The following is a 23915-nucleotide window of genomic DNA, read 5'->3' on the forward strand; positions in this document are numbered from 1 at the left end:
GCATAAACGGTGACGCCAGCCAATCAAAAATATGGGCGTGGCTTCAAACCTACTACAGAAATGTTATTGATAAAAAGACGCCTTGCAGAGCAAGGAGCGCTTGCGCGCTCCAACTCTAGGCGAGACCTAACAAAGACCAGATTGTCCACTTTGCATTCTCTGGTACAGTCTATGTAAGGTTCAGCGCTCTTTTGGAGTCTGGGCGATGGACTCTTTCCTCCTTCTTAGAGAGAAGAGGCAGAGCATAGAACACCGCAAGGTGATCATTTGACAGCCGTAGAATGGCACCACTACTTTTGGAAGAAAGGATGCCCAAGTTCACAGAACCAGTTTGGCCTGGGAAGAAGGTGGCATATGGTGGGTTGACACATAGCTTGGAGCTCACTCACCTGCCATGCAGATATTATGGCAACGAAGAATATTGCATTGAGAGTGAAAAGCCACAAAGGACAGCTATAAAGCAGCTCAAAGGGAGTGCACATCAAATAAAGGACCAGATTAAGATCCCACTGTGTCATAATAAAGGGAGATGGGAAAAAAATGCTTGAGTCCTTTCAAACATTGCATCATAACTGGTGATTTAAATAATAAGGGCTGGTCTGGCAACAGTAAAAGGCAAAAAGATCCAAAAGTTATCCTTCAACCATCGCTAAAGCAAAGCCTTGCCGGGTGAGAGGAAAGAACAAATAAAGCATTCAATAACTCTGCCTGGCGGGGGATCAGTGTGACGCGTGCTGCTACGAACCACACATTTGTTTCAATGACATTCTCATACAGATGTCACCAAGAGATGCCTGGATGCCAAGATGACATCAACCACCTCTGGAGGAAGGTTGAAGGTGTTAAGTTGTTGCTGCTCAGTATACAAGCATGCTTCTGGAGATTGCGGAAGCAAGAGTGTAAGATCCTTCCAAAGGGGCAAATTGATAGGAGGGCAGATGTTCATGCTGGGGAGCTCTGGATACCATACTCTCTATGCCCAATCTGGAGCCACAAGGATGACTTGGTCCCAGTTGGTCTTCTTCAGACATCTGTGTAGGAGACGTATCAGCGGAAATGCATAACAGAGCTACAAGTTCCACCCTAGGCAAAAATAATCTCCTAGTTTAAGACACCTTGGCAAGTCCAACGGGCAAAGTTGCTGACACTGCACATTCTCCCATCCACGGAAGAGAACTTGCACAACCTCCAGGTGTAACTCCCAGACATGATTCCATAGGCATTGCCGGCTGAGTTCATCGACGCTGACATTCAAAGATCCTGTCAGGTGCTTCAACACCAGGAAGATTCTCTGATGGTCCAGCCATTTCAGGAGGTGTAGCGCCTCCTGTCACAGGGTCAGCAAACCTACCCAGTCTTGGCACAGTAACCTAATGGGTGTTTGACATATGGTCGTTTCCAACTCAACCTGGGTTCAGATATAACATGCTTCACCTTAGTCTGGTCTGGGCTGAGCAGTAGACAGTTACTGCTCCATCTCTGTAGCTGTCCCCAAATGTTACGTACACATGCTGACATCACATCTGTACGATTTGACGTTAAAAGGACAACAAGAACCTCATCAACAACATACTTTCTGATTGGAATGCATGCAGGCGACACCACCTAAAACCCTATAATAACCTTCTAAATCAACTGTGTTATGTCACAATCAAAGGTGGGGCCCAAGGTGGCTGTGTAATATCAGGTATAGCAACCAAACTCAGTCCTACTACAAACTCATTAACAGGTCGAACAAGACAAGCAAGCGATTCATGCCTAAATCTAGATGTGAACTATTTTGCACCCAAGGACTGTTTCAGTGCTGTGTAAAAAGAAGAAACAGAAGTGGGCTGAATCTAAGAACCCATGAGATGCAATTATTGATTCTTGCTAGAATATTTTACAAAAACTACACATAAAAATGGGTGTTTGGGTTCAAAACAGTAGTTAAAAGGAAGTGAGATTCAATCTGGTTTCCTTGTTATAGGCAGCAGAATCCTGATTTTCCATTCACAGGGAGCCCTCAGAATTGCTGCCAAACAAGTATGTTCTTGTGGAAAAAGCAAACCTTTATTTGTTATAGGCCTTTTCCCCATCATGTGGAATACAGTTTAAGGGAGAATCCACTACAATTGACCAGACTCAGGCCGCAGAAAAAACCTGGAGGGAAAGTGTTACTTACCCTGCAAGCATCTCTTTGTGGCATGGAGTGCTGTAGATTAACATGCTGTGCACACTCCTGCCATCTAGTGTAGGGCTCAGATGTGTCCAACTTGCTTTTGTTCGGAGAAGACTGAGTCACAAGGTGTGGTGACCAACTGTTGTAGACAATGCACATGGGCACTGGCTCCACAGTCCGCTTGTTTTTACCGCTTGCAAGGTGAAGATGTAGATGGAGCATAGAGATACAGATGGAATGACCATGCAAAGTAAATAATTAAGGTAAGAATATCTGCAACTGACCCCAGACGTCTGCTAGAGATTCTGACGTGGAAAGAAAACTCACAACTAGATAGTTTGATTGAGATTAAAAACTGGAAACCACCTTGGGGAGAAATTTAGGGTTGGGTCTGAGGACCACCCTATCTGGATGAACGTGGAAGAAAGGCTCCTCTAAGGTGAGAGCTTGTACCTCACTGACTCGCCTAAGGGAAGTAATGGCTACAAGGAAGGCTACCTTTCATGAAATGAACTGAAATGGGCATGATGAAAAAGGAGCTCAAAAGGTGGGCCCATGAGCCTAGTTAGGATGATATTGAGATTCTACACTGAGGTAGAAGACACCCGGGGAGGGATAACCCGCTTAAGACCCTTCATGAAAGCCTTAATGGCTGGTATCCTGAAGAGCAAAGTGTGCTGCCTATTCTGTATGTAAGAAGCCACAGCAGCCAAATGTAATCAAAAGGAGGTGTAGGTAAGGCCTGACTGCTGAAAGTGTTGAAGGAAATAGGCAATGTCTTGTATGGACGGTGCAAGAGGATTGATATGCGTTGGGATTAAATAGTGTAGGAAACGCTTCCAGTTGGCCACGTAACAGACCCCAATAGTAGGCCAGCATGCTTCACGAAAAATGGGCATACATTCCTCTGTTAATTTAAGATAACCAAACTCTAGGACCTCAGGAGCCAGAATGTAAGATGGAGCTGCTTGGCATTGGGGTGTCTGAGAGTTCCATGGTTTTTAATGAGAAGGTCCAGCATGTTGGGGAGCTTCTTGAGAGGAACTAAAGCACGTTCCAGTAGAGTACAAAGGCTGGGGCGCCCAGGTTGAGGCTACTAGGAAGAGGGTAAGAGATGTTTGCCTCAACTTGCTAACTTCAAATGGTAGGAGGCGGAAAAGAATGGACAAATATCCTTGACCAATTCATCCATAGTGCATTGCCCTTGAATTGAGGGTGTCTTATCCCAGTGGTGAAGTTTGGGCATTTAGCATTTTTAGTGGTGGCAACTAGGTCTATATGAGAATACGCCCAGCACAGGAGGTAAATGGGTAAGGTCTGGGGGTGCAGCCCCTACTTGTGCACTTGTTCATATGTCCTGGTGAGCAGATCTGCTATGCCATTGTCTAGACCCAGTAAATACTGTATTACCAACTTCACCTTGTGATGTATCGCCCAACTCCTGATGCTCTGGACTAGAGCAGACAGCTGGGGCAAGTGAGTGCACCCTTGTTTTTGTAGATATAACATGGCCATGGTGTTGTCTGTGCAGACTAAAATTACCTTGTTGTGAATGAGTGGAAGGAATGTTCGAACAGCAAAATCAATATCTAGCAATTCCAGGTGGTTGATGTGTAGGCTGTGATGCGCGGGAGATCACAAGCCCTGTATTGTTTGATGTTGCAAATGCACTCCCCATCCTATGAGCGAGACATCTGTGGTGACTGTCTTCTGCGGAACTGGGTCTAGAAAGTGCCGTCCCTGCCACAGGTTGTTGGCATTCTACCACTGCAGAGAATGATGTGTACAGCCGAAAATCAACAATAGATCCTCCCTTAAACTCTCTGCCTGAGACCACTGTACTGCTAGGCACTGCTGTAAGGAATACATCTGTAACCTTGCATGATGAACTATTGCAATGCAAGATGTCATCATGCCAAACAAACAAATTACTGTTATGTTATGTTATGTTATGTTAAAATAAACTTATATAGCGCACAGCTACTCTAAAAGAGTGTCCCAGCGCTTTCCACAGGCGGCTCCGTGTGTAATAACATAACAAGAAAAAACTAATACAGAAAGGAAAGAAAGAACCCAGCAAAGAAAACAGTTAAACATTAAAAAGCCAAGTCTTCAGGCTCTTCCTGAATTGAAGCAAATTAGAGGTACTGCGTAGCGCCAGTGGCAGAGAGTTCCACAACTGGGGTGCCTTAAAGCTGAAGGAACGGCCCCCAGTCCGCGCCTTCCGCACACGTGGCACCACGGCAGTAAAAAGAGATTCGGACCGCAGTGAGCGGGCAGGACGATAGAAGGCCAATCTACGCCGTAGATACCCAGCCCCTGAGCCAAACAGGGCTTTATGCATCAACGTAAGGGATTTGAACATAATCCGCTTACGGATAGGTAGCCAATGAAGCTTCTGCAGCAACCCAGAGGCTCGTGACCGCCTATGCAGGCCAAAGATGGCACGGGCAGCAGAGTTTTGTGCCACCTGAAGGCGTTGGACCAGATAGTCCGGGAGGCCAAGAAAGAGGGCATTGGCATAGTCGAGCCGGGACCCGATAAGCGCCTGCACTGTAATCCGCCTATGCTCCGGTACTGGACAATCCCAATGAAAAAGAGGTATCAGTTTTGGGAAAACGTTGCCCCTAGCCAGGCTTAGATCTGCCTCCCCCATCCTTGAATCCAAGGTAGCCCCAGGAAGGGTTATATTTCAAAGGGCTTCAAAAGCAAGATTTGACTACATTTAGTGTGAAGTCCAGTTTGTGGAGAAGGTCTATGGTTGTCTATGTGTCCGTCGGACATTGCTGCTGCATGGCGCTCTTGATCAGCCAGTCATCGCGGTGAGGGAACACGTGCATGCCTTCACTCGTGAGGTGAGAGGATACCAAAGCTAGACACTTGGTATAGACTCTGTGGGCTGTTGCGACCACGAAAAGCAGCAACTTGGACTGATAATTTTGTCCACTCACCACAAACGACAGGAATCTTCGATGGGTGGGACGTATGGGAATATGGCAGTAGGCGTCCTTCAAGTCGATAGCGCTCATGAAGTTGCCTTGTCACAACAGGGGGACGACATTTTCAAGAGTGACCATGTGGAAATATTCTGACAGGATGTATACTTGTTGAGGGGTCAGAGTCGAGTATAGACCTGAGGTACCCATCGTTCTTGTGAATGATAAAGTACTGGAGCATTGCTGCGATGTAGTGGAGGCACCGGCTCTATGGCCCCTTTGGCAAGTAGTGCATTCATCTTTTCTTGGAGAAGCGTTGGTGTTCTGTGGACATCTTGTATGCGCCTGAGGGGATGCTAGGTGGAGGTAATTGCCTCCCAGTCAGACAGATGGTGTGCTGGATGGGAAGTGTCACTATTTTGAGGCAGTGGCTCCCTTGCCCTTACTCCCCCATACCTTCCTATGTGGTAACCCCGTGAAGGGTCTGCTGCTGTCGTCTGGTTCAAGTGGTGGAAGTCTTGGTGGTGGCAACAGTTTTTACCTGCACCGCTATACTGAGGGAGGAGTTACGAGCTACTGGAATTGGGTGTCTGTGAAGCACTTATGGATTGAGCATTATCTGTGTCCTTGATCTTTTTGAGCATCTGGTTGATCTGATGGCAAAGAAGATGCTTACCATCAAGGGCACAGTAAGAAGGTGTTGATTAAAACCGGAGACATGCAGCCATGCAAGGCGGAGGAGACTAGAATTAATGCTGCGAACAATGGGTTCTGAGGCATCCAGAGCACACAGGATGTTGGTTTCGGAGATAAGTTTCCACTCTGCAATCAAATCATTCCCCAGCTTGCGATATTGCTCACTGAGATGTTGTATAAGGTCCTCCATCTGGTCCCAGTGTGCGGGAATGTACCAGGAGAGCACGCCCACTTAGTTGGTGATGTGCCACTGTGTGGCAGATTGCGCAGCCAAATGCTTGCCCACAGCATCTATTTTCTTGCTTTCCTGGTCTAGAGAGGTCGCATCCCCTGTGGTCTGGGAATTACCTCTCTTTCTGGTCAAATAGACCACTAGCGAATCAGGGGTTAATTGCCGCCTTATGTAGGTGGGGTGGGGGGGTGGGGGGGGGGGGGGGGGGGGGACCTGAGAGAGAAGCCATAAACATCTTGTCAACTTTAAGTGTGAGAACTGTAGCATTTACAGGCTCTTTAAAGATACCGCCAGCAGGTTTGAGCATGTCCTTCAACATGGGCAAGTACTGAAGGGACCTCTGCATGAAGGCCCAGTGAGAACACTAGGAGCTGTCGAACCGGAGCTTCCATAGATACACCTGAACCCAACGGCGGCGAAAAACAATCTGACCATGAAGCAGATGCCCATGCATGCTGTCTATAATAGGTGGAGTCACCACAACTTGCGTCTCGAAAAGACTTCTTCCAACAAAGACAAGCTGCACATGTCTGAGACCAACACTAGATGGCAAGAGTATGCAAAGGCACAAAATCGCCTCCTGTTTAGAAAGGTGAAAAACTGACTCACTGGTCAGAGATTCTACTGTATAGCGCCTCAGCAGAGCTTGGAATTCCTGCTGCAATCTGATGAAAATATGTTGGGATATCCTCCCTAAAGAAGGGGACTACAAAGCACTTTTCATTCTGAAAAGATTCTCATTTTACTTTGGAAATTTGAATGACAAGTGAATTATTTTTTTTTATTGAAAAACAGATGTTTGAATGTTTAGAATAAACTTGTTTTTATAGGTCACTTCCAACACAATTTGCCACTTCTGTCTGTAAATAACAATTGAATAACAGTTACACTACTAATCAATGTATTAGTACTCACTTGGGTGAAATGTGTACCTCTTCAGATGAGCCAGGGGCTATTTCATAATTTTTCACACATACAAAATAAAAATAGCACCCATCACTATTGCAAAACATCGGTGGATCTTACCCTCCAATTCTTTAACCAGCTTGGTAAACTCGTGATCGAATATCATGTGATCAGGGCTTGAAAAATTTGGCTGAGGTTTCTGAGCAGCTTTTGAATACAGTTCGTGCTTTGAAATGAATCCCAATTTCTCTGTGAAATTCTCTTTTCCAATTCTTTTCTCTATCAACTGTTTCAGTTTTTCTCTAGAAAGCATGTAGATAGAAAAACAAAATCACATCTTTAGTCAATTAATGCATTTCAAGAGCAGAAAGACTGAGTTTAACCAACAGTGAAAATGTGTTTAAATAAAGCAAAGTTATTGCCGAACCCTAGTAAATACCCTAAGCATGAGATGGCCTGGTTAACCCTTCCTCAGAGAACAATGAACAAGAATACCTTAGTGCTCCAGAATAGATAACGGAAGTCGCTTGCATAACCAACAGCAATACTTTTTTGTATGGATGAAAAAAAAGTAATCTCTTACACTCTCTTGGACTAAACAAACCAAAATCGAATAACAATGGCTTGCGTTTATGAGACCACTCCATTCACTCACGGAATAAACGTGCACAATAAAGCTCTAAGTGCTATATCAAAGACAGTATTGGTTTTGCTCTTACTTGGTATTGTCTTCTAATGAATTGTCATTGTAGTAAATGGAAATCCCCAGTAGTAATGCGCACAAGCCTTGAACCAACTGCTCCTCTTCTCCAAGATTCTCAGAGATTTGCCCGGTGAGCTGCGAAACTTGTCAAGGAACTTATAACATTTTGCAGTCTGTGCACAGACCTTTCAAAACACCAATGAAAATAATTTCACAGTAACTTTTTGCTGTTAAAATTCTGAAAAAATGCAATTTCTACATAAAGCAAAATGTGCTGAAATCAATGATTTACATATTGAAGACGTGATGATGGTGCCAAAGCATTTTAACATAATTATGAATGTATCCTAAAGCTTTACAGTGCATCTTTTCATTGTACACCAGAGCAGATGCCTACAGGCTGAAATTAAACATCAATTGTTGAATGAAGACCACAATATTTGTACTTCACTGTTAGTTGTAGAGGCAAAATTATGTGCATGTCAAGAAAAGCTGTGGCACACTAGCCAGGTTCAACTCTTTCTTAAAGAAAAATGATTTACTGTTATTTCCAAAACACAAGCGAGTCAAACAATATAACCTAACACATGGTAAAATGAAGAGTGATATATGTAAAAAAAAAATTCTAACTGTGAAAAATACATTGAAATTTAGATCGAAATTCCACTACATGACTGCAATGCGTGTTTTTCGTAAAATCTACAAAACGTTTTTGTAACTTGTCTTGTGTCAGTGAACTTCACAACATGTAAGGTAATCGCTAACCAAAGCTAATTACTGTTCCCCTTGAGCCAGGCAATCGCATGACTAATGGTAGGTAACTACTAATCATAGTTGGCAGGCACAGGTCTTTTAAAAAAAACTTTAACACTTGGTGGGAAGGCACACTAAAGGCTACAGCCACTGTAAAATCGATGCCATCATCAGTAACTGGGCACCTTAATTTTACCCCATAGTATGCATTCAATATGTTATGTGTGACAAGAATGTATGTGCCTGACTGTGTGCTATGATAATAAGGTCAGCCTTTGGACACAGCAAATGCTTGCACAAAATGGTGAAGACAGGTTTTTGTTCTTTACCATTGGACTCAAAGTCAGATCCTAAGGTTAGAACTATACAACAAGCCCTTAGAGATTCATCATACATCAAATCTCTTTATTCGATTCAAAGAATCATTAGAGCATACAAACACATCCTTTCAAACATTTAAGTTTTGATCCATCTAGTACAAATATATAAAACAGATTTTCAAGGATAAAATATTTAAAACCAAAACATATAAAAATTATACGTTTCTCTGGGCTAAAGCGTTATACCGAGATCATTACTTCTTTCAGGAATGTTGTAAATGCAGTACATAGATTACTATTAAATTATCACAACTCCAATTCTGTCTCAAGTGCGAGAGAAAACTTTTGAATGCTTAAGAAAATTTAAAAAAAGGTGCCCTTTCTTACTCCTTATAAAGCTGGCAGCCAACAGAAATTTACTAACGCCCAGACTCACAAGTTGGGAGCTATCAGATTTTAATATTCTTAGTATCTCTAGATAACTTCTACTATTCAGTCTTTTGCAGAGGGGCTTAATCCACTTTCGTCTAGGTATTGCGTAAGCTGTGCAAAAAAACCCAACAAGATGTGCGCAATACCCTCGTTAGCGCCTAATAGGCGCGACGTGCATCTAGAGTCCCTTTCAGTCAAGTCAGATTTTACCCATTTGGCTGGGAAGGTATTGACTTGGATTATCCCATACTTAAACTTCAAGTAGAGTGATTTTGCAAATTGCGGTTCGATCTCGTCTAAAAAAGGCTCAAAACTCGGATTCGGAAATTGTGAGAGATTCAGAGACCGGCATTTGAGATTTGCGATGGAACACAACCCTGTATCCCGGTCTGAAATGATTATGAGTCTAGTGAGTACTCCTGGTTCTGTGTAAGTTTTCATCAATCAAAAATCTTGACCAGGATAGTCCAGTTACAAGCTATGGCCACTTCATGTTTTGGTGCACCTAGAGAGCTTAATGTGGGTGCTAACACAACTCCAGTGCAAGCAAACTCTTTATATTAAACAATGATGGATCTCAATTGGTTGAACCCTAAAACTGTGTTTCCTGGATATTATGCGACCTAAGATCAAAACCAGTGAGTGTTCAGGTGTGCATCCATAGCTGCTGATAAACCAAGACCAGAATATCATAGCTAACTTCATGCAGTGTAGCATCTGTCTAGTCGTTCTGCATCTTGGCTGCAGTGAAATTATTGAGTAACAATCACAGGTTCCTGAAGATTGCAGAGAACATCCAAACAATTACGTATGGTATAACAATAGCTAGGAGGGCCCCTTATTGTGATTGGTAGCCTTGTATCACATTGAGTGTATTACTTGTATTTGGTGAGATACTTCAGCCTTAGAAGGTGCTTAAAAACTCTTACTTTTTGTGTTGATCTTCATTTTAACTGCTTTACTTTTCCATATTTTATTTTAAGGCATTCTTTAGGGGGGGGGGGAGTGGGGGGATTGGGTTGGGCAGTTTGGTGGGGTAAAAATGGGAAAAAATCCACAGTTAAAAGTACTCTGAAGAACATTATCAAAAATAAAAATCTTGATTTGGTCATAATGGGAACATGTATGTGTAGACAATGTATTATTGTCAATGTGTGTATAAGGGAGATGCCATCATTACATTGTCATTATGATTCCTAAAGGGATAAAATGATGTTTGTTGAATGTTTCCGGTCTTAATGATTTATCTAAAAGGAAGAAGGTAGCTGCTGAACTGCGAGTTATTCAGCCAGAATTGGTTTGTCTTCAAGAGACGCATATACCCTGGCCCAGACGGTATATCTTAAAAGAGTTGGGTTTTTCATTGCTGACGGCCTCTAAGCAACCTCATATGACTCGGGGTGTGGCCATTTTGGCCAAATCAAACATACAGCCTGTTTGTAAGTTGTTGGCTGATAACTTAGGGCGCTGGGCCATTGTTGAATGTGGATCCAGGGAGAGTAAACTTACTGTTTGCACCATTTATGGCTGTAACTTAGATGAGGCAGAAATTTTGGAGGAATTGAATTTAGAGTTGGCTACTTGGGGAAGACCCTTGGTTATATGTGGGATATAAGCATTAACTTGGCTAATCCAGAGTTACTGGGTGGGCCTCAAAGATATAAAGGGCGTAAACCACGTGTATTTAAAGCTTTATATCATTTGGTTGATGATCATGGACTGACTGATGTATGGGGAAAGTTGAATCCTAAAGATCCGGGCTATACATTTTACTCTTTTCCCCATAAAAAGTTAGTTCGTTTAGATTATTTTTTTGCATCCACTACTTCTCTAGTTGGGGTCTCAGTCCAATTATATCCCAGGATTTCTTCTGACCATGCCCCAATTGTTCTGGAATGGAGTATATCAGGCGGGAAGATGTCACCTAAAACATTTTCATTCGACCGGAAACTTTGTTTTAATGATGAGTTTAGAGAATATATGGGTCATTGGATGAAGGATTTTTTTGACAATAATTAGCATTCGACTCATATTGCAGTTATTTGGGATACATTTAAAGCTTGTTTTTGTGGTGAAGTTTTTAATTTTGGACTCCACCAGCAAAGGAAAATCAGATTAAAGCTACAAGGAATGTATGATGCTTTGAGAGAAGCTGAGGGTAATTTAACCAGTGGGATTTTAAAGCAAAGAAATAATATTATGGAGTTAGAAAACTCGGTTGCAAGTGCGCAGGCTAAAATTCAAGGCTTGTGGAATATTGAGAGTGCCAAAAAGTATTTAGTTTATAAAAAGGAAAATCATGAATTTGGAGAAACAGTGGGGAGATCCTTGGCCTTACACTTACGTATAAAAGAGTCATCTCGAGCAATAATGTCCATTAAGGATAAGCATGGTCAAATATGTCAGGATCCTCAACAGATTTTATCTATTTTTCATCAGTTCTCTACCCATTTATATACGCAACAGGATAAGGTGGGGGTTAATTATAGTGTATTTCTGAAGGAGGGAATATTATTCCTAGATTAGTAGAAGAACAATTGGAAAGCCCAATCACAATGTCAGAGTTAGAAGTGGCAATAAAAGATCTTGCAGTAGGAAAAGCGGCTGGTCCTGACAAGATCCCGACCGAGGTTTACAAACTTTTTTTTCATCCTTTAAAGGATGAAATGTTAAATATGCTTCATTCTGGCCAGAAGGATGATGCCCCTAAATCATGGGCTGAAGCTACTATAGTGGTGTTTTGTAAGAAGGGCAGAGACCCGGAGCTGGTTGGATCATACCGCCCAATTTCTTTACTGAACTTTGACAGTAAAATATACTCCAAGATACTGGCAAATTGTTTATCCAAGGTTATTAGCTCCTTAGTGTCTGTAAACCAACATGGGTTTATACCTTCTCGTGGGACTACTACCCATGTAAATAAAGTAATTACATTGTTTGATGTTGCCCATACGGAAAAACGAGATTTAGGATTCGTTTTATTGGATGCAGAGAAAGCATTAGATCGGGTGGTGTGGGGGTATTTATCGCAATTGATGCGTGATATTGGTTTTGGACAGGGATTTCTGACTGCCCTACAGGTATTATATACTGAACCGATTGGTGGAATTGCTGCTATGGGGCTATTATCAGATGCTGTTAAAATTACTAGAGGTACCAGGCAAGGTTGCCCCTGTTCTCCACTTTTGTTTGCTTTGTACATTAATCCTTTTGTTAAACAGTTAGCCAATAATCCTCGTATTAAGCCTTTTTATGTAATGATATCCCCTTTTCTGTATTTGCCTATGCGGATGACATCGCAGTGACTTCGGCTGATCCAATGCTTGCACTCCAAGAGATTGAGCAATTAGCAATATCATTTGGCCAGGTTATCTAGCTATACACTTAATGTGACAAAAACACAGATGCACCATCAGGATTCAAGCAAGCCGGGCCGAAGACGGCTGTAATGCCAGAAACCGGTCCCCGGAAGCTTGTTTCCTTTCCAGTATAAGAATTGGCTTGGTAGTTTGGTCTGCCCTGTTCCCATGATGCACTGGGCCAGGGACAGACTAATTTGCATGTAGCCAGGTTCTGAGCTGGGATGGTGCAATGAGCAAAAAAACGGTGATGGATAAAGCCCTGATCTTTGGACTGGGTAGGAGTTGTCTGCTTAATTCAGATACTCTGTCCATCACCACCCCCTTTTCTGAATCGAAGCGGTATAGCGGCATGAACAAATAGGGATGTTGTACAAGTTAATGTTATCATATAGATCAGATGATTTAGAGAAAAATAATGCCAAATGGTCTAAGGTTTTAGGAGAACAGAACATATATATTGAGGAGGCCATTGCTAGATCTAGGGTTGTGTTAATGTCTGCTAATTTGAAAGTGAAATTCTTTAAGACCGTGTTTGATTTGTATTATACCCCTGCTCATATGTTTAAGTGGGGGGAGTTTATGATGGGAAATGTTTTCGCTGCCAGGCAGATAATGCTGATAGTTTACATGTTTTTTTAGCTGCCACAACTTGTCCAGATTCAGTATGGAAAGAGAGAAATTTATGAGTATAATTATTGACAGCCCGCTGAGGATTACACCTGCGATAATGTTATTAGGGATGGGGTCGGAAATTGATAAAGGTACTTCATTGTATGAATTCCCCGTGTTCCCCGCCTTGGATTATCGGCTTCTGGAGACCGCGCCGTGTGTAAAGCATTTAGCCTCAGACACGGTTTTGTTCCTTTTATTTGTGAGAGCAAGAGTGTTTTTGCTCTTGGAGAATTCTCAGTTTAGTTTAATTTCCGTGTCCCCGTGCTGTCTTCATTTAAATGGGTTGAAGCGTTCCGTCTTTTTTTGTTTGTCTGCTCTCAGCCTACTTCAACTTTATTTAAACCGATGGGCAGACCACGAACAACGTTTTAATATCGCTGCACCCTCTGTTACCTGAAATGCCGTTTTTTGTGAGACGCTGGGAAATTCCACATCGACTCTTTCTCAGCATTTAGAACTCGTGTGGCTACTGGACAAATTACACGAGTGGACTGTTCTTTGGATTTCTTGAAGAAACTTTATTGTTCATTTTGGTTTCTAGTTTTGCTCACGACCAGTGGAATTACACTGCCTGCTTGGTAGTGTTATTGGACTTCAGAGGCGATTACGAACTCTGTGCAACGCGTTGAGCGGGAGCCTTTACTTGTCCTGCTGGAACTCTCTACAAGGACGCAGGCAGTATTCATCTGTGACTGTGATCACTTTTTAAAAAAATCACCGTATATTTGGAAATCGCCTCTTTTTATCAGGCTCACATCCCCCACTTACCTGCACTGTAAAATTTGATTTGGGCACCCGCCGCTTGAGTGGGAACACTCAATCCCCCCACACAACAGCTCCATCTTGGCTGGTGAGGCAGGCCTTACACCAGTGGCCGCCATAGGCTGGGAGGCGCTCTAGTCTTTGGGCCGGGTTTTCACCACCTATATATTTTAATGGCCATGACGGCGCGCAGTGGGCGCACTGATGGCGCGCCGGAGGTGCGCCAGAGGTAAGCCCGTTTTCGCCCGTTCGCGCACGGTCGGGCCCAGGGACCAGGACCTCTGCCCCACTAACCGCCCCCCTACAAACATACTCCCGCTCGACACTTCTTGCCCTAAAGGGGGTACTTCCATCTTCTTGCAGTCACTCTGTGGACCTTGCGCTCCACCGCTTCTCATGTCAACATTGTCCTTTTAGGGCGACGGAGGTGGTTGATAACACAAGGAAAATAGAGGTAGATCTGAAAATGGCATTGGTAAACTGCCGTTCATTACCAGAACATGCAATCGAAATCTCCCTTTTAATTCAAGATCTGGACCTCGACATCCTTTTTTTAACTGAAACGTGGCTTGGATCCAATTCTGGCCCAGATATCGTCCAGGCTCTCCCCCCTGGATACCTGATCCAACACAGGGACAGAGTGTCCAAGGTTGGAGGAGGGATCGCCATTCTTTATAGGGATCATCTAATCTGTCGTATGACTGATAGTTCTACTCCAGATTGTGAGAGTGCGCAATTTTCTATCACACTATCTCCAGAACTGTCATTCTCAGGTCTTTTGATCTATCGTCCACCTGGCCCGATAGGACAATTTCTGGAAGGACTAATCGAAACTACTCTAGATTTAGCTAGTACGGTTTCTAATTTTATAGTGCTGGGAGACTTGAATCTCCATTTAATAATCTCTCAGATATCACCGCAATGGAACTGACTAAGGATTTAGCCTCTTGTGAATTGAGCTTAATAGTTTCACATCCCACTCACTCCAAAGGGAACCTTTTAGATCCCATATTTTCAAACATTGCGGAATTAATTTCAGCTGAGCCATATTCGATCCCTTGGTCAGACCATATGGTTATTCCCTTCATATGGAAGGCACACAGATCCAGTTAAACTAAACCTTCTCACAAAGCCTTAGGTAGGCGCTGGACGAAATTAGAGCTAAATGATTGGCTAGAAATACTGAAGAAGAGCGAGCCTCTGGGTAATCAGGACATAGATAGGGCAAACAAAGACTTCTCTCAATGGATTGAACAGTCGTTGGATACCGTGCTCCCAAAAAAATTTATCACAAACAAGAAAGGCCCCACTTAACAACCCTGGTTTAATTCGGACCTAAGGTCCCTTAAACAGGAATGTAAACGGGAGGAGAGGCAGTGGCGGAAATATTTTGATGAGGAGAAGAAAAATAAATACAGATCTACCATAAAGAAATATAAATCTGCCCTTAACATGGCCAAATCCACCTTTTATGCAGAAAAAATTGAGGCTTCCGCCAACGCCCCGAGAGAGATGTTTAAGATAGTCAAATCTTTGTTAAAAGCCCCGGACCCGCCATCATCATCATTATCCTCTGATGAATCTGGTGTTTGTTGCGACGAATTAGCACATCTTTTTGCCGCCAAAATTCAAAAAATCCTCCTCTCCCTTCCCCCCTACCCATGGCTGAATTAACTTCCCCTCTGGTAGGTGGCACTGACTCCATCTCGCCTCACCTTTCTCTCTTCTCCCCCTCAGTGCAGAACTTTTACCCCCTCTCATTAATTCCATAAAGAGCGGCTCCCCGCTCAATCCTGCCCCTATGACCATCTTAAACTCGGCTCTGCGCCACATCAGTACGCACATCATCAACCTAGTCAACACTTCGATTGAGTCAGGCACTGTGCCACGAGATTGGAAGCTGGCCATGGTCAGGGCTCTGTTAAAAAAAAAAAACCTTGACCCTGACGATTTTTCTAACTATCTCCCCATTTCCCTTCTCCCTGGCATCAGTAAGCTGACCGAAAAATGGGTGAACAAACAGCTGGCATCTTTTTTAGAGACCCACGACTTGCTCCACCCAACTCAAACAGGGTTCCGGAGAGGACAGGGAACCGAGACAGCACTGTTGAGGGTGGTTGAGGATTCCAGGAGGATTCTGAACGCTGGTGGCAGCACGGCCATTATCCTTCTGAACCTCAGTGCCGCCTTTGACACGGTTAACCACCGTGTCCTCCTAGCTCGCCTTGGAAGGATCGGGGTCACGGGCAAGGCCCTTATGTGGTTCGAGTCTTTTCTTAGTGATAGATTTTTTTAAGGTCTTTTCGGAGAACAGCTGTTCCCTTCCAGTACCATTACAGTGTGGGGTGCCACAGGGCTCCTCCCTTAGCCCCACACTGTTCAATGTGTACATGGCGCCTCTGGCAGAAGTAGTGGCACACTTTGGAATCCAATTAGTAAGCTACGCTGATGACACCCAGCTAGTTGTCTCCTTAAATCAGGTAGAGCCTCTTCCGACCAATCTTTGCAACTGCCTGGAGGCAGTTGCAAAATGGATGGACTCATCCCACCTTAAGTTGAATGGGGGGGAAACTGAGCTGATGTTATTGGGGAAACGAGCCACATTTAATAACTTGACACTTCGGCCTTCCTGCATGGGGCCTGGGCCCACTCCAAAGACGGCGATTAAGAGCCTTGGATTTTGGCTGGACGCGGAGCTGTCATTCAAAACCCAGGCAAGGAAGACAGTAGCTACTTGCTTTGGATTGTTGAAGACAATCCGCAAAATCCTTCTTCAGCTACCCGAAAAAGCCAAGAAAACCATAGTCCAGTCCCTTATTCTATCTAGGCTGGACTATGGAAATGCGCTTTATCTAGGAGCCCCGGTTTCGGTTATTCGGCAACTCCAGGTCGCCCAGAACTCTGTAGCGAGGCTACTTACGGGTGCTAGCTACCGCACATCAGCTAGACCCGCGTTGAGCACTTTGCATTGGCTTCCGATAAGGGAGCGGGTTCACTTCAAAACCCTTTGTACGGTCCACAAAGCACTCTATGGGAGAGGCCCCCCCATCCTGGATGACATGATTAGGCCATATAAACCATCTAGGAATCTTCGCTCTAATCAGCAAAACCTTTTAGCAATTCCCAGGATTAATAGGGCCCGCACAGGGGGCCGTCTTTTCTCGTATAATGCGGCTAAGTTATGGAATGCTCTTCCTCCATCCCTCCGACAAGAGCCTAACTTACTTGTATTTTGAAAGAAGCTAAAAACTGTCCTGTTTCCCAGGATCTAGAGTCTGGGCCTCCGCATCTTCTGCAATCCATTTCCCTTTGGTCAGTCCTAAGCGCTGGGATGCTCCCGAGTAGCCATGCGCAGTAGAAGAGCCTTTACAATACAATATGAATATCGCTATTTGATTTTTGTAGCAATGACCGTCGCTCGATTGTGTATTGCTTCTAAGAGGCTTCAAATTGAACCCCCTCCATCTGAGGTATGACGGGCTAAAGTGTATAATTTGTTTAATTTAGAATTTAGCCTATTTTCTGTTAAGGGTGTAAAAAAAAAAAAAGATTGGTTTGAGTATTTGGGGTGCTTTTGTTGACCAAGTATGAATATGTGTTATTGCTATAAGCTGTATTGTCGGAGTGCTTTACTGTGGAACAATAAAACATAAAACATAAAAATAAAGGCATTCTTTAAAGCTGGCTGGACAATGACTTGATTGAAAGTACTTTCTGCTGTCTTAGAGCATCTGTGTTCTAAATCCTGTAACACCACCTGGAGCAAAGCTGATGACTCCTCAACTTCAACGCCTATTAGATACAAGTACAAAGGATGGTGCTTGGTTGCCCAAATGGAGTTCTATGGTTTCTGTTGTTCTGAAACATCAGTGATAAACCAACCAGGGATGCAAACAATCACTGATGTCCCAAGGACCAAAGAAATTACCCCACACTATATTTTCAAACAAAATTAAACCCTTTAAAACAACACACTCAAACTTGAAAATAATTAGATTATGAGGCGCTAACATTTGGAGTTTAAAGCTGAAATAAAAGAGAAAGAACAATTAGGCTGTGAACAGTGGCAATGTATAAACCATGAATAATATGGGAGTGCTCAAACATACACCACAGTTAATGATGGGAGTAAAAGGATACAAATGGAACATTTCTTGGATTATGAAGAAAATGTGCAACTGCAATGGGACAGTTACTTAACCAGGTACACAGTAACATTAATAGCCCAACTCTTGTCTGTACCTTGCTTCCCTGTGAAAATAATATGTGCATAAATGTATTACAGAGTGCATTAAAATAAGACTCATGGACCTAAGAATTTAAAGTCAGGCACTGAATGAATAAAATATAATGTTTTGCGTGACAACTGCTTATGAAATAGCCATACAAAATATATGGTTAGTCTATGAGCCACAACATACTGCAAGTCAAGGTAAAGAAATTAAGATCATTGCGGATCAAAAAACTGAATACATAGATTAGTACTGATGCAATTATTGGTATGAGTACACAACCATACAAAAAAACAAAGAACAATGCTAGACTGACTGATTTCACCAGAACCCACCAGAATATGTATGTATACTTTAACTTTAAGGACTGACTTTTTACTATGAACACATGGCAAACAGAAATTTGTTTTGCAACCAATTTACAAGTAATACATTTGGGGCTGTCACTTCTTATTGTTCTGGGTTTCAACACAGTATTCAGCCAATAGCAATGAATTGACAGTTTGTCTGTTACACAGACTTCAAGAGCAGGGCCCCATCCTGTAGTTAACGTGGAAGGATTTAGCTTAGCTCGAGATGCATTCTAGCATGTAGCAATCAATTTAGTTACATCTACTGGTTCTGTAAATGTAGCTTCCTGGAGGACAAGTTAACATTAATCATTGGGTTAATTTTTTACACCATTATTTAATCATCATTATTATTATTATTATTATTATTATGGAATTTGATAAAGCGCACGGCTACCCCCGCCGGGGGTGTCCTGGCGCTGAGAACAGAGACAGCAGGGATTAGACAACTAGCAGCGTGAGAACAGGTATGTTTTTAGCTAGGATCTAAACAGACATTCTGATTCGATAAGTCTAAGGTCAAGCGGTAGAGAATTCCACAGCTTGGCGGTGACTACAGCAAAAGCTCTACCACCTCTTCTTGAACGATGAAAACAGGGAGGTAGTATGAGACGGAGGTGGTTGGATGTTAAAGAGCGGACAGAGTGTACCTGCTTCAGTCTATCTCTAAGATAGCGTGGCCCGAGGGCATTGAGCGCTCTGAAGGCTAGGACCAGGGCTTTGAACTGTATGCGGTAGGTGATTTGAAGCCAGTGTAACTTCTTCAGGTAAGGGGAGATGGAATGCCGATAGCGGACATGACAAATCAATCTAGCCGCCGCATTCTGAATGACTTGTAGTCGGTGGCATAGGTATGCAGGAGCCCCTACATACAAACTATTGGCATAATCCAGATGTGAAGTGATGTGCATGCAACAGATTGAAGCAGTCAAATTATAAGGCGTGTAATGACTCAAAAAGGAACATGTGTGACACAGGACGGAGTTCGCTTTAAAATAAAGAAAATGAGAATGGCATGCACCCTCACAGGGCATGAGAAGGAAACCAGATAGGACATAAGCTACTGTATGTGGTAGGCAACAGGAGAGAAAATTTCCACGTAAACCATTATCACATTTATTTCCCCCAGTCCCACTATTTGGTGGAGCAGTGCTTACAGGCTCGTAATGAGCAAGGGATAATGGACAAAATGTAACAGGTTCCATATAGGCAATGTGTTTCCCTTTTTTTCATCATGATTATAAGTCCACACAAAACAAGAGACTGGATTATTGCAAACATGTTCTCAACTATCGCCACAACAGGTTTCCACAGAGTGAGTCGACCTGACACCCCAGGCCAGCCAGTTCAGGAAAGGGTTAGAGGGACTTCAAATGCAAGATCCCCTATCTAAATCCATGAAGAAGCTGAAGAGGAATTCCTGACCCTGCTAGTAATCTCAGCAAAGCAAAATTGTACTAAAGTGTGAGCAAAAACTATTTTTCTAATCATTATTGAACTCCGGTTACTCATCATCTTTGGTATCATCACTATTAACCACAATTTTCTGTGCACAACAGCTTGACTCCTCAAAGCTAAATTGAGCATGCCAGGACACCCATCTATGTAGTATATTTCAGAAACCAGGGCTTCTTTTCTCGGCACTGCAACATAGCAAGAAAACCCAGGGGTTTAATCACCAATTCATAAACCAGTTTTTAAGAAGCCACTTACAACACTCCGGACAGTATTCTCTAAACAGATGCAAATTGGACTATAGATGCCAACAAGCATTTCCGTGCCCTAATGTTGGACAGCCACTAAAAGTTACATGTGTTTATAGAAATGCCAAAGTCATCAATATCTGGTCATCTTTATTGACCTGAATCCAGTCATTGAGGTGTTAGAGTTAAATTAGGATACACCCTGCAGTAGTGGACTTCGACATACTCAAAGGACCTTGAAAATATGCATTGATTAGTAGTTAATATGATGGCAGATCAGACCATTAGGCCTAAAGTAGATAATCATCAGTCTTTCTCTATTCATGGGCAGCTTAGGCTCTCCTGGAAGTAAACGGGAATATTCCCCCAAAAGAAAACACAATAAAATACCTATCAGAGCCTATGTCAAAAAGATGAATCGAGTTAAGTACTGAGCATCCACTAAGTGTTTTTGACATGGTTTGAATACGTAATCTCTTACAGAGGAGATACAGGAGCACTAGAGACCGGGAACAATTCTATGGTAGCATGTATTTGCTGAATTTTCTATAACAGTGTCATTGGTAAATTACAATTTCCCTGGACAATTTGCGCAACAAGGCAGGACATATTTAATGTGCAGTGACAGTGTTCAGCCATTGGCAAGAACAGATCATCAACATCGGCTCGGCTGTCGAAGGGTGCTCTCGAACTCAAGGCTTCTGCCAATTCAGTTTTCCACTGGCAACACCCAATATGAGATATGCACTGTAATACAATGCTAAAAATATGACCTAGGGGCAAAACTGATTTCCAAATGGATCATCTTTTCTATCAGCCTTCACTCATGTGGAATCCGAGGGACAATAGGAAAGCATGTTTTAAAGAATTTTAATTTGTGGTTCTAGGCACAAGGCTTTGACCAACACCCACTCAAGATTTTTGGCCAGTGTCTTCAATAGGTTTTCAAGAGACTCTTGGGCCCTTGAGAAAGGAAACTTAGATACTTCACATTAATATTTTGTGTTTAGTAGCAACTGATCTAAAGTTGAAACTTTTCTTCTGGCATCTCAAAGAATGTCTTTCTCAAATATGCTAATCACACTACTGGAGAGATTAACAGACACGGAAAGAGGTGACATTTAGTGATTCCAGCTGTGAAGCCATCCACATAACATTTGGCCAAGTAGTAGTGGAAAGTGTCTAATTTATCCTCCTCAATAAGCTGCAAGTCATGAATGAAGGAAAATCTAATTCAAATTCAATCTCACTCCACAGGAATGGGAGTTAAAGTCAGACAATGAGGCTGGACCCTATAGACATGGGACCGGACTTCAAGATGCAGATATAGGTAATGTAGATGGTCAGAGTCGGAACAGCCTCGAGGTGCATGGTCTCTGATGCAATGTACGTTTTTCACATCTTCTTGTAGTGGACATACATGTAGAAATCACTGTGCCACCCTGTTGCAAAATTAGGATTCCTAATGGCAATCTGCACAAAAATAACTCCAATTCAACAGTACTTGAAACCATGGACAGACAAAATAAATGTGCGCAGTATTAACATTCTAAAGAATTTGTTATGAAAAGCATTTTACACATTAGGTAATATTTATGACTTTGCATCAAGCACATGCTTGCAGGGGATGTCACCTTTAAAGCAGGTAATGGCCTCAAATAAGGTACCATAATACTTTAGACAGATTAAGGATGAGGAATACTTGAAAGAGTCTTAAAAGAGTGCGCTAGAGTACTAAGAGGGAGAGCTGAACTTTGCTTCTAAATAAAGATTTTTAAAAGCGCTGAAGTTACATCTTTAAAATGATGGCCCCATACAAACATGTCTTCTGTTACTTGCAGCCACATTTCAGTAGTTTATAGCTATAATGCAGGAACTGGAGAACACTTGTTCCCTGCCAGGCAAAGCTGGCCAGGCCATCAAAGTCAAACATTATCTCCATCGTTGAACACTTTCCAAAAAAGCCATTGCCAAAGTATTCTGGAATAAAGCAAGTTTCCTTTTAACAAACTTCTAAATGAATGCTCAAGAATGTAAAAAGGAATAAGCATAGCTTTCTAGATGAGCCCACAAAGAATAGTAACATGAAGCGATTTGAAACCAATACCAATGCATTCAAACTCAACGCCAGAGTGGAATGCTGCCCTCAGTGGAAAGCAAGAAATGCCAGTATGATCGGCGAGGCCAACCTTTTGCCTCCAGTCCCTTTTAACCCAAAAACAGACTTCGGAGGGGGATGAACCAGTAGCAGTGAAACGCAGTGTCAGTAAAATCACATGAAAGCAGTTAAAAATGTGTGAAACCAAAGGCAATAAAAAAAATACCAAACAAAGCCCTTCAAGTGGCAAGAAACACCTAAGCAGCAAAATACATACCCGTCTGTCGATTTTATCACCCTGTAAATTACATAGCAAAAAGTTCAATTTTAGACATCCACAATGGTAGAATATTAAAATGACTGCACGCAGATTATATGGAACCATGCGCTGAACCCCCCCCCCCTTTCCTGCCCCCAATATTCTGGAAAAGACCAAATGAACTAATCTTTGCAGCATACAATGGAATATGAGCATGCAATGATAAAAGGGAATTTCCAAATCTGCCATTTATTGTATTATATAGATGCATCAGATAATTCACAATTGTAAGTCTAAACTAATTCTTTCAAAGGAGAGTGAAATTTCTACATGCTTGATGGAGCCACGGTGCAATAAATATGTGCGATAAGAGCGCTAGTTCAAGCAAGGTGTTATCAAAAACAGATGGGGTAAATACAGACGTAGAAATCCCACACAAAGTATTTCTAAGATATAAATGTTGCTCATGAACACTTTTAATATATTAGTTGAAGTCTGTGTGAGAAGCATCATTACCCCAGAGAGAATGTATGTACCATATATTATGCTTGCCATTTAAAGAACAGAAACAAAAAATAAATATGAAAGATAGACTATTTACGCATTAAGAATAACGCCTTCACAGCATGCATTGCAAAATTCCTGTAATGATTTGAAAAACTGTGTGCATTCAGAGACACAGCATGTGTAATCTGGCCTTACCTACACCACATAAGGATTGCTGTGATCAGACTAATAATTGCCCAAGCTTAAACATTTCTACCTTCAAAATGAAAGATAAACATGGGTTAGACATACTCTGACAGAGAAAGGTGTCCTTCTGACTCCTACACTGATCTCATAGACCAGCACTAATGACTTGTTTTCCAGTGTGGTGGATTCGTTCCAGTGTGAGGTGATCCCTTTATCCTGTCTACACATTGTAAACTCCTTATGCTGATAAAGTACTAAACCAATTCCCAGGAAACTCAGACTGAGGCAAAGGGCTTCAGAATGTCAGAACTCATGCAGGTATCTACTTGAACCTGCTAGACTACTGGCCATTCCAATAATTTTTTTGGGACCCTATTTTGGATACAAACTTGATGTTTATTTACTGACTAGCGTGAGTATCTACCATCCTGCTTTAACAGGAGGGCCCACTGTATTCAGTTTTGACATTAACATTACGCATTCTGTGTGGTGAGGGAAAACTTAGGCAGGGTTTCCCCCTAATTTCGGATGATGCCCTGTTTTACATCGGGATGCAGACGTTATTTGTGATCAGCCAGGCGCACCCAGCTACCTTTGCATTCAGGGTATACCCCTGATGCTTCGGTCAACCATAGAGCCTCTTGG

At 42.5% G+C, this 23915-nt stretch overlaps 1 protein-coding gene across 6 annotated transcripts in view; it reads right to left on the reverse strand.

Annotated features, from left to right (window-relative positions):
• USO1 (USO1 vesicle transport factor) overlaps positions 1-23915 on the reverse strand; it is a 682652-nt gene that overhangs the window by 134686 nt on the left and 524051 nt on the right. For 2 of the 6 annotated variants that reach the window (XM_086961503.1, XM_086961507.1), the window contains exons 14-17: positions 22596-22616; positions 18076-18186; positions 7650-7769; positions 7052-7241 (exon numbers count right to left, since the gene is read on the reverse strand). In XM_086961503.1, coding sequence (XP_086817629.1) covers positions 7052-7241; positions 7650-7769; positions 18076-18186; positions 22596-22616 — 442 coding nt within the window. The remainder of the gene's footprint in view (positions 1-7051; positions 7242-7649; positions 7770-18075; positions 18187-22595; positions 22617-23915) is intronic. The other 4 variants (XM_086961508.1, XM_086961506.1, XM_086961504.1 and 1 more) reach the window with 3 other exon arrangements.

This window comes from Lissotriton vulgaris, chromosome 3_1, assembly GCF_964263255.1.
Source record: "Lissotriton vulgaris chromosome 3_1, aLisVul1.2, whole genome shotgun sequence".
NCBI lineage: Eukaryota > Metazoa > Chordata > Amphibia > Caudata > Salamandridae > Lissotriton > Lissotriton vulgaris.